The sequence below is a fragment of the Gossypium hirsutum genome, chromosome D01, assembly GCF_007990345.1.
Source record: "Gossypium hirsutum isolate 1008001.06 chromosome D01, Gossypium_hirsutum_v2.1, whole genome shotgun sequence".
NCBI lineage: Eukaryota > Viridiplantae > Streptophyta > Magnoliopsida > Malvales > Malvaceae > Gossypium > Gossypium hirsutum.
The window spans coordinates 9,874,060-9,886,145 of NC_053437.1; the positions used below are offsets into that span (position 1 = coordinate 9,874,060).

The following is a 12,086-nucleotide window of genomic DNA, read 5'->3' on the forward strand; positions in this document are numbered from 1 at the left end:
CCACTTCCCTACTCTCAATTATCTTTATCCAATCCCTAATAATCAAATCTTCATTATTGCCTGCATTCAACCCTAACAATTATTGCAGGTATATATACATACAATATTGAAAAATATTTTTATATGAATTTATGCTCGAAATTGTTCACAATTTCTTAATTAAACTAATATGAAAAAACACTTAAAATAAAAGAAAGGAAACAGTATAAAAAAAATAGGGTTTAGTAACTTAAATTTTATGTTCACTAAAAAAAAGATTCAAGAGAACAGAAAGCAAAAACAAAAAAAAGCACACACAAAAATGTTTTCATAAACTGTCTCAGTCATTCTAAAGGACTGTCACGTCAGCAAATACCCTCAACATTTCAACACTCTTTTCGAAACACTCCTTTGGTACCCACCATTTATTTTTGCCGTCAAATATATAATAAATTTTACCTTTCACCCAAAAGAACTGATTGACGGAGAACAGAACGCAAGAACACAAAAAAACACACACTTTTTCATGAACTGTCCGTTTACCCTCAGCAGTTTTCAACGCTCTTTTTGTTACTCACCATTTACTTTTCCTCTGAAATATATGTATATAAATTCAGTGCTGTGCTCCTAAGGAAGAAGATAAATTTTATGTTGTACTCCTGAGAAAGAAGGCAAATTTTGTTCGTCACTTTTTGTTTAAGGTATGGTTTTCTTTTTTCTTTTTGAAAGATTTGTTTCAAAGGCACTTACAAATAAAACATTTAAGGACGATTTTGATTTTTTTTAAAAACACTCATCCTCGCGCTTTTTTAATTTATTTTTGTACTTTTCAAAGATTTTTCTATCATTTTGATTGATGTTGGTTCAAGGAAAAAGAGAATTTAAAAATTTGCAGATAGTAAATTATTAGGTCAATTAAACATTTTTTTTAGTTTTATTAAACACTTATTGATGATTCTATCTTTTTTTCTTCAAATTTTTTATTTTGTATTTTTGAAAGATTTTTCTATCATTTTGATTGATGTTGAATTAGGGAAAAAAGAATTTAAAAATTTATAGATAGCCAGAACGATGGATAAACAAAACTAAAGAAACTCTTTTTTAGATGGCCAATATTTGGTGAAAATGGTGAAAACGTGAGTGATGATATCCAACAAAATAATATTTTGGAAGTGTTCAACAATGGTTATTTTGAGAATATTCAAAATATAGTTGTAGCAGGGGATGAAGTGTAAGTGTTTCTTAATTATTGATAGTTTTCCCTAGGGATTTTTCTTTCAAAAATGGATTTGGCAAGAGTTTAATTTTTTTCTTCTTCTTTTCTTTTGGCAATTAGTCGTATCGTGGGATTACAAGAAGCTCCTGGGCATGAAATTGAGGTTAATTATAACCAGTTTGGGGCAAATCCTCCTCCTGAAATGAATCCAGTGGTAAATTTTCATTTTCTTTGTTTTGTTCATTTTTTTTATACTTTGTTAGAAGTTTAGTCCGATCTAATTTGTTAAACATAAAATATTTCTAGTCACTCCTAAAGCAAATCTATGATGCTAAGGTTCATGTTAATCACATTTTTTCAGGAAAAAAAAACCCAGATTTCTTTAGAGTAGCAAAAACAAAAAAAAAACCCAGAATTTAAAGTCTATTTGAAGATGGCCACTATCATTTTGAAAAGAAAATCAAACCTGTTTATTTCAATAAAAATGAAAACAGAATTAAAAGACCCTACTTTTTGAAGTTTATTTGATGATGACTAAAATAATTATAATTTTGAAAAGAAAATCAAAAAGTTGAAGCCTAATTATTTCAATGTTTTAAAAATTTCCATGTTTTCAAAAATTTTCGAGTTTTTAAGAATTTTCGTGTCTCTAAAATTCTCGTGTTTTAAAAATTTTTCGTGTTTTCAAAAAAAAATAACTGTTTCAAAAATCTTCATGTTTAAAAAAAATTCTCGTATTTTGATTGGATCGCGATTAACTATTAAATTGAACTTGTATTTTTGAAAATTAAGACAACGCGCGTTTAACGAGATACCAATTTTGGGCGTCGCGAGGGTGCTAATTCCTTCCGCGCACGTAACTGACTCATTAACTCTAATTTTCTCTGGATTTTCACGTAGACCTAAAATTACCTCTTTTTTTTAGAAAATTTAAAAAAATAAATTTTTCTTCTAAAAAGAGAATTTATTAGGTGTCCGATCACACCTAGGAAAAAAGATCAGTGGCGACTCCTTTTTCAAATAAAATCAAGACACTGTTTTCAAATTTTCAATAATTACTTCGACTAGCGCCTGCGCCAAATTTTTTTTAGGTCGCTACAATTGACGACTCTACTGGGGATTTTTTTTTAGAGTCGAGTCTAATGTTAAACGCATGTTGTCAAAATTTTTAAAATTCTTTGTTCAAATTAATTTTTAATCGTGATCCTTGAATTTATTTTTGAAAAGTCATGCATCTGCATTTGGTTTTTAAATTAATACTTTTCTAACTTGTTTTATTTCTCTATTTTTTTTCAGCTCTAAGTTTTACGATTTTTTTTAAGTTTGTTTTTTTAGAAAAATAAAAAATAAAAGGTTTGTGAGTTTCTCCCCACACACCGTGCACTTGCATTCTTGCATAACATGGGCTCTCTACCCGGGCTCCGTCCGTTTAAGTGGAAGTAAACGCTACACCTTCGTGAGTTAACTCGTCCCTCCGCATAGCCTAGTGAATTACTTTCGGGTTACATATGACTTATGCTTTCGTGAGTTAACTCGTCCCTCCGCATAGGCATAAGTAAATGTAATCCCTCGAATTGAGCTTGCAAGCCCATGACGAGTGATAACCGAGGCTCCGTACTAACCTTAGTAGGTGACTGTATTGACAATTCGAGTACCTCTCTAGAATCGAACCACATATAGTGAACCATATGAGCCACCCAATTAGAGCCATGCCAAACCTCTTGTCCGTTGAATAGTCACCAAAATAAGTACACGGGAGAAACGTCTCTTACCTTTTATTTCTTTTACACTTATCTGCAAATGAATTGAGTCTGTTTAATAAATTGGGTCGGATAGATTGTTTGATGGTATGTGGGTAGGTTTTTGTAAAGCATGTTGGGGCAAAAAAAATGATTTGGGTTTGTTCCTCCAAATTGCATGATTGAATAGCTTAATTTGTTAAATTTTCCATCGTCTTTATTTTTCTTTTTTTTCCCTTCTGTTTATATCTGTTGTGATCTCTAACCTAAGTTTATTTGTCTTCATTTTGTTTTTCATTATGCATCATAGACATTTTATTAGGAAGGTGTTGATTAGAGATTGGTTGCCAAAAACGGGTTTCTGATGGAGGAGTCAATTACACGAGTAACCGAGAAAAATGCTGTAGTTCGAAATTGGTCTTTGAGGACTCAAAAAATGAAAGGGGTCAGTTTAAAGGAAGGATACACTTCTGATCTTCCCGAGCGTGTGACCTCGAATGTGCGTTAGAATGATCTTGAAGACTTGACTAGGATTTGGAAGCAGTGGGACTCAGATACTAGAGGCATTTTCACTGAAAAATACGGGGATATAGCTCACTTGATAGCAATCAATGTGAACGAGCAATTGATTCAAGTCATGGTTCGATTCTGGGACCCGACCTATCAGTGTTTCACTTTGAATCAAGAAGATATGACTCCGACCATAGAAGAGTATGCTGCCCTGCTTCGCATCGACAATGTGCAACTCAATAAGATATATGTGAAGGAGCCTAAACCAATGACCTTCAAGAAAAAGTTAATGAAGTTGACAGGGGTGACTGATACATGGGCTGAAAAATAGATAAAGAAGAAGAATGAAGTCAGTTGTGTTCCATGGTTTTCTCTTCGAGAGTTAGTTCAGACTCATCCAGATGAGAGTTAGTTCAGACTCATCCAGATACTTTGAAAAGGATAGATCTGTTTGCCTTGGCTATTTACGGACTGGTCGTCTTCCCGAAGGTTCTTGGGCATATTGAAGTTGCGGTTGTGGATTTCTTTGAAAAGTTGAGGCAAAGAATCAACCCAGTCCCAACCATCTTGGCTGAGACTTTTAGATCTCTAAATGCTTATAAGAGAAAAGGGAAGGACGTTTTATCGGATGCACTTAGTTACTGAATGTTTGGATCTTTAGCCACTTTTGGAAGGTGGAGCGCACGCCTTTCCACATGTTTTCAAATACATTCGCTCCGTTGGAAGCACACCTTGAAAAAGATTGACCAAGGGATGTCACTGAACAACATTGGGTCTCGGTTTTTCAGAACCTCCGTGCTGAAGATATAACTTGGAGAGCACCTTGGATTCATCCCTCTGTCTTGTTATACAAGTGTGAGAACCAAGACTGGGTGCCTTTGTTAGGATTATGGGGAGGAGTTGGATATGCTCCGTTGATGGTTCAGAGACAGTTCACTTCACAACAGTTTGTACCAGTTACTGATGGATTGGCACAATCGAAGTTTGCTTTTACGGGTGAGAGTTACATGAAAAGCGTGCGAGATACCGCAAATTCTTGGAGGAAAATCTACCTAATGGAGTTGGCTCTCTATGTTGATACTATCACTGTAGATTATGGCATATGGAGGCAACGACGAGTGAAGAGTCAAATAACCCCACCGATTGATGAAGCTTGCCAGAATCCGTTCTCAGAGGAAATCTCATCCGAGCTAGAAATTGCAAGACATGAATTTGAACGTGAAAAAGCCAAACTGTTGCGAGATATTAGTTCTCTCCAGGAGGAAAACTACTAGCTGAAGATTGATGTCCAAATTGAAAAATTTAGAACCGAGAAAGTCCAAAAAGAAGTTGAAGTTACGAGAAAGGATTTAAAGGACTTTCATTTGGAAAACAAGAAATTAAGAGGCACTATAAGGAACAGTGGATTGGGGAAATCATCATCAGAATGGAAGGAGGAACTAAGTAATATCAAAGGTGGGATGGAGTTTTGGAAAGCAAAAGCAAAGAAGGAGGAGGAAAGAGCTGCACGGGCAATGATAGAGTTGAGGAAGAAGAATGTTGAATACGAAATTGTGTCTGCAGAATTAATAGCTAGTCAGTCTGAGCGTCAAGAGCTAAAAGGAAGAATTCGGAATCTAGAAAGTACACTGCAAACTCATCAGTAACATTTAGACGACCTCCTGAGGGCTTTAGAAGAGAAGAATGGTCAGCATGACAGAGACATACGTGCATACGAAAGAGCCCTCCGAGAAAAGGATATGCATTTCGGTAGTTTGATCAATGAAATTCGTAAGGCGACTGTGCAAATAGTACAATTATCAGATGAAGCAGAAGTTCTTAGTTGCCAATACCCTCCTAGCCAAAGGTCAAGCATATCGGAGTTCCTGGAACGTATAAAGAAACAAGGCGATGTGGCTAAGAAATTTGTGTAACTGCTGAACAAGGATGGCAAAACTTTTTGTAATAGACTCTTTTGATTAATGAAACGCCCAAATATGGGGCTATCTTGAAATCAACACCCCTTTTTTGCATTTTTTTTTGCATAATTAACATTCATCGTTCATTAGTCATTCATTCATCCATAGCATGTACATATCATCCTAATCGCTCGCTAAGGCTAAAACCGTCTAATTCACAGTTGTTACACTACGAGTCTGGAATCACGTCACTCTTATAGGACACGTCTAAGAACCAAAGCTATGGATACTGAACTCAATGAACGAATCGAAAGAATGGAAAGGGTTCAAAGAGAGTTACAAGAGCAATTGGTCAAATCACAACAAGAGGCGAAAGATATTATGGTGAGATCTCGAGAGGAATCACTCGAGCAAAGAGATCAAATGACCAAAATGATGGAAATGATGATGGCCTTGGTCAAAGGAAAGGGGCCTGTGCAAAGCCCTGATATCGTAGAGCCGCCTCAGGCAGGAGTTAGTCAAGATCCACTTTATCCCTCGAGATTCACTCCACCTCATGTCCACACAATGCAAAGAGGATATCCCCAATGGGAACCAACTGTCCTGGAACAACATCCTGCTCCACCTGCTCATCTAGGGCAAGGAATCTTTGTATCGAACCCTGGGGCTAATCCCTCAGATCCAATTGTTCCAGACCTGGATGACCCTGTAGAAATAACAAGGCTAGAAATTGATGACAATAATGCTCAGGATAAGTATAGGATCTTGGAAGAGAGGATCAAGGTAGTAGAAGGTACTGAAGTTTTCTCTGCTTTGAGTGCCAAAGAGCTCAGTTTAGTACCCGATCTGGTTCTACCCCCGAAATTCAAGGCACTAGATTTTGAGAAGTATGATGGAACAAGGTGTCCAAAGGCGCATCTTATCATGTTTTGCCGAAAGATGACTGGTTATGTGAACGATGATAAATTGTTGGTACATTACTTTCAAGATAGTCTGGTTGGCTCGGCTCTTCGATGGTATAATCAGCTCAACAGAGAGAGAATTTGATCATGGAAGGATTTGGCATCAGTATTCTGTGAGCAATATAGGCATGTATCGGATATGGTGCATGATCGATTAACTTTACAAATGATGGAAAAGAAGCTGACAGAAACTTTTAGGCAATATGCACAGAGATGGAGGGATATCTCGGCTCAGGTGGAACCCCCGTTAACTAAGACGGAGATAACGGTCCTTTTCATCAATGCTCTGAAAGCACCATTTTATGATAAGTTGGTAGGAAACGCCACAAAGGACTTTGCGGATATTGTAATATATGGGGAGCTTATTGAAAACGCCATCAAAAGTGGGAGAATGGAAGGCCCCGAGGGTTCGAAGAGGGCAGTACCCATGAAGAAAAAAGAGGCAGAAGCCCATATGGTTGGAACCGATGGCCACTATGCCCCCAATTCGTACCCCGCCCAATCACGACTTCATTATCGCCCACCTTCAAACTTCACTTTCCTCCTTAAGGTCCTTACTATCAAGCACCTCCATCTTATCCCGTCTACGCCATGAATAACCAAAGACCGTTCACCCTGTTTCCACCAAACACTATGCCTACACAAAGCCAACCTAAAAATGACCAAAGACCAGCAAAATCTAGTTCTGAAAAACCTCAATTCACCCCAATTCCTGTGCCATACGGAGAATTATACTCGAAAATGTTGGAGAAACAATTGATATCCCCACATTACATGGCACCCCTGAAGCCTCCATACTCAAAATGGTATGATCCTAATGCTAATTGCATGTATCACGCTGGAAATCAGGGGCATTCTACAGAAAACTGCCTTGCCTTTAAAAGAAGGGTTCAAGATCTTATTAATGCTGGCATTCTATGATTTGATGGCGTTAGTAATCCTCTTCCTAACCATGCTGATGGGAATGTGAATGCGGTAACAAATGAAGATGAGGGGCAAGACAATCCAAGAAACGCTTTGATTGAAAAGGGTCTTCAGAATATCAGCCTAAACGCTATTAACAATGAGGATGATGCAATTGAGAATGCTTCAATGATACGCCCTTGTCCTCCTGGATTTGCTTTGAACAACTAGACTGCTGTGGATCTCCTTGTAGTTTCTAAGTCCTCTCCAGAGTAATGCCCAATGTTAATTCTCCATTAATTTGTGTGTCCTTAAATAATGGGATTCCTTTTGCAAGAGCTTATGTTTGCTCTTTATCATTTCAATGAACATAAATGAATATGCATTTTGTCATGGTCTTTTTATTTCTATTAGCTTTGTAATTATCCTTTCTCTTCATATCATCTTCCTACATGTATTTCATATCATTCCATAACATTTTGTGTGTTGATCCCAGTACTTTGATGCTCCTCTATAGTTTTCTTTCCTATTCACATTTCAGGTGCTCAGATATCCATAGCATGAACAATTCCGTTACAAGTCCTAAAATTGATTTCGAGAAGGCTATTTGTTTAGGAGAATTCGAAGCTAAGGAAGATGTTGAAAATTGTGTCCCGCCTCCTGACTTACTGAGAATGGTTGAAAAATAAGAGAAACAGATTTTATCCCATAAAGAATCTGTTGAGACAGTGAACTTGGGAAGTGAAGAAAAGAAACAAGAAGTGAAGATTGAGATTTCCATTTCAGAGAACACCAAATAGAATTTGATCGCCTTGCTTCGTGAGTACAATAATGTGTTTGTCTGGTCGTATCAGGACATGCCAGGGTTGAATGAGGATGTGGTGGTCCAAAGACTCTCATTGAAACCAGAATACAGGCTCGTTCAATAGAAGTTAAGAAGGATGAGACTTGAAATGCTGCTGAAGATAAAAGAAGAAGTCAAGAAACAATATGATGCTGGCTTTTTACAGGTTTCTAAATATCCGGAATGGGTAGCAAACATAGTCTCGGTACCGAAGAAAGACGGCAAGGTACGAATGTTCGTATATTATCGTGATTTGAATCGAGCAAGTCCTAAGGATAATTTTCCTTTGCCACACATTGATACGTTGGTGGATAACACGGTAAAACATTCTTTATTTTCATTCATGGATGGTTCCTCGGGTTATGATCAAATAAAGATGGCTCCCGAAGACATGGAGAAAACCACATTCATGACAATGTAGGGAATGTTCTGCTACAAAGAGATGCCATTCAGATTGAAGAATGCTGGGGCAACATATCAGAGAGCTATGGTGATGCTGTTCCATGACAGGATGCACAAAAAAATAAAATTTTATGTCGATGATATGATTGCCAAGTCCCGGGGAGAAGAAGAGCATGTTGGGAACCTCAGGAAGCTGTTCGAAAGATTAAGAAAGTTCCAATTGAAGCTTACCCCAGCCAAATGTATGTTTGGGGCTACCTCAGGAAAACTACTAGGTTTTATTGTCAGCGAGAGTGGCATTGAGGTTGATCCAGATAAGATAAAGGCCATATAAGAACTGCCACCTCCGCATACGCAAAAAGAAGTCAAAGAATTTTTAGGAAGGTTGAATTACATTGCTCGATTCATTACTCAACTTACCAACCAATGTGATCCAATTTTTCGACTCCTTCGAAAGCATAATCCGGGAGAATGGAATGAGGAGTGCCAAATGGCCTTCGACAAGATAAAACAGTATATGTCTAATCCTCCGGTGCTAGTACCGCCAACCCCTGGAAAACCCTTAATATTGTACCTGACCGTGTTCGAAAACTCAATGGGTTGCGTATTGGGGCAACATGATGAGTCAGGGAAAAGAGAAAAAGCGATTTACTACCTCCGCAAAAAGTTCACAGAATATGAGGCAAAGTACCTTTCAATTGAGAAGTTTTGTTGCGCATTGGTTTGGGTACTTCGGAGGCTCAGACAATACATGTTGTATCATACAATGTGGTTAATTTCAAAGCTAGATCCATTAAAGTACTTGATGGAATCACCTGTACTCCCAGGGAGAATGGCATGATGGCAGACCCTATTGTCTGAGTAGGACATTGTGTATGTGAGCCAAAAATCGGTAAAGGGGAGCGCGATAGCTGACTTCTTGGCAAGTCGAACATTGGAGGAATAGGAACCGCTGAGATTTGATTTCCTAGATGAAGACTTGATGTGCATTTCCGAAGGTGAATCATCAAAAGATCAATCATGGAAGATGAGTTTTGATGGTGCATCAAACACATTAGGGCATGGGATGGGAGTAGTCTTAGTGTCACTGGAAGGGAATCGTTACCCGCTCACTGCCAGATTGAATTTCTTTTGTACTAATAACATAGCAGAATATGAAGCTTGCATCATGGGACTTCATGCAGCTATTAAACGAAAAATCAAAATCTTAGAGGTACAAAGGGACTCGGCATTAGTCATTTACCAAATTCGTGGAGATTGGGAAGTAAGGGATTCAAAATTAGTAAAGTATCACGATCTCATTGCGGAACTGGTCAAAGAGTTCAATGAAGTGACTTTTAACTACTTTCCATGGGAAGAGAACCAACTGGCTAATGCCCTAGCCACATTGGCTTCAATGTTTAAAATAAACAAAGAAACTAAAATAATGCCTATCCAAATGAGCATATATGAGACCCCCGCACACTGTTTAGCATTGAGGAGGAGTCAAATGGACGACCATGGTTCCATGATATCTTGGAGTATATCAAGAATCAAAAGTACCCCGAGCAAGCAAATGAGAATGACAAAAGAACTCTCAGGAGAATGGCGATTGAATTTGTTCTTGACAGGGATATTCTATACAAAAGAGGAAAAGATCAAGTGCTCCTGAGATGCGTGGATGCTATTGAAGCTAGAAAGATACTTGATGAAGTTCATGAAGGAATTTGTGGAATGCATGCCAGTGGTTTCACTATGGCCAGGCAGATTATGAGACTCAGTTATTTTTGGCTGACGATAGAAAGAGATTGCATCGGCTACGCACGAAAGTACCACAAATGTCAAATTTACGGTGATAAAATTCATGCAGCTCTATCACCCCTTCATGTCATGACTTCTCCGTGGCATTTTTCTATGTGGGGATGGATGTTATAGGGCCAATTTCCCCGAAGGCTTCTAATGGACATCGATTCATCTTTGTGGTTATAGACTACTTCACAAAATGGGTAGAAGCCACTTCGTTTGCTAATGTAACAAAGGCTGCAGTCTGTAGGTTCTTAAAAAAGGAGATCATATGTCGATATGGTCTTCCTGAAAGAATCATTTCAGATAATGCTTTAAATTTGAACAACAAGATGATGAAAGAAGTATGTGAGCAATTTCAGATAAAGCATCATAACTTTTCACCCTGTCTTACGAAGATGAACGGAGTAGTAGAAGCGGCTAACAAGAACATTAAGAGGATTATTGAGAAGATGACTGAGACATATAAAGATTGGCACGAGAAGCAACCATTCGCTTTGTACGCATATCGTACCTCTGTATAGACGTCTATGGTGGCAACTCCTTTTTCTCTGGTTTACGGGATGGAAGTCGTTCTGCCTATCGAAGTAGAGATCCCATCCCTGCACGTCTTGATGGAGACAAGGTTAGAAAAATTAGAGTGGGTTCGAGCTCGATATGATCAAGTAAACTTTATTGAAGGGAAACGCTTGAAGGTAATTTGTCATGGACAAATGTATCAGAAAAGAATGATCACGGCCCATGATAAAATGGTACGGCCAAGAGAATTCCGCGAAGGGAAACTGGTACTAAGAAAGATCCTCTCGATACAAAAAGACGTTCGAGGAAAATGGTCGCCAATTTGGGAAGGGTCATACGTTGTAAAAAAGGCATTCTTAAGAGGGGCTCTGATTCTCACTGAGATGGACGGGAAAGAATTACCTAATCCAGTGAACTCAGATGCTGTGAAGAAATATTATGCCTAAAAAAGACGAAAAAAACAAAAAAAAAAAACAAAACAAAACAAAGAAAAGAAAAAGAAAAATCAAGATGAAAACCCGAAAAGGGTGTGTTGATAAACAAAGAGGATTAGGATGAAAACCCAAAAGGGCGTCCTAATGAAATGGGCTCGAACTTAAATGAACAAACTGACTTGAACGTGGAGTTGAATGACGAAGTCACAATATTTGAAGCATTCTCAGAAGCTCGAAATATTCTACACAAGAAGCCGTGCTCGAAAAGATTCAGGATGAAGAAACGTGGAAAGTTCATGTATTGGATATCTAGAGCATTTGTGGCCATGGAATTCGCTTTCCTTTCTTTATGATGCTTCTTTTTTATTTGAATTTTTCCTTGTCAATTTTCTTTGTTTGTTGTTTTTGGAAAAAAAAATGAATGTGAGGTCTTTCTTTCATGCCTACTTTGCCATTTTTTATGCATCTCATGTTTGATTCATCTAAATGATAAATAGTAAGATGACATATTCTAAACAAAAGGAATGTTGAGCATTACCTGATGAGAATTTAATAAATACGAGGGCCCCAAAACAGGAACAAAGTTCAACAGGGGACAGGAGGGTGATATACGAAGAAATGTGGGTTACTCACCAAACTTGAGGATGAGTACAAAACTATAAGAAAAGTCAAGAATTGAGGAAATGAATGCGGACCCTCACGAAAATCAAAAGTGGGGCACGTGACAAACAGCCCAGGGTGCATTGCATGATCATGTAGACACAAAAGCATTTAGGACAAACATGTGCATATCATAATAACATCATACATGACATATACAGGTATACCAGTAGAGGAAGGAATACTGGGAGAACACTGCACAGAATCAATGAAGAAGAAGGCTTTTAGTTTCACCTGA

General features: G+C 37.9%; 1 protein-coding gene across 1 annotated transcript; it reads left to right on the plus strand.

The window, feature by feature from the left end:
- The first annotated feature begins 9,435 nt into the window (after positions 1–9,435).
- LOC121213544 (uncharacterized) lies at positions 9,436–12,086 on the plus strand. Its single transcript, XM_041086332.1, has 3 exons — positions 9,436–9,851; positions 9,926–10,212; positions 12,010–12,086. Exons 1-3 carry the CDS (start codon positions 9,436–9,438, stop codon positions 12,084–12,086), a joined length of 780 nt encoding a protein of 259 aa, XP_040942266.1.

What these genes read in the sequence shown, in the direction of transcription:
- LOC121213544 (XM_041086332.1), top strand. Translation starts at nt 9,436, where the DNA reads ATGTGCATTTCCGAAGGTGAATCATCAAAAGATCAATCATGGAAGATG. An exon ending in CTAGCCACATTGGCTTCAAT is followed by an intron (nt 9,852 to 9,925) that starts GTTTAAAATAAA and finishes CACACTGTTTAG; the next exon opens with CATTGAGGAGGAGTCAAATG. An exon ending in CAGGCAGATTATGAGACTCA is followed by an intron (nt 10,213 to 12,009) that starts GTTATTTTTGGC and finishes TGACATATACAG; the next exon opens with GTATACCAGTAGAGGAAGGA.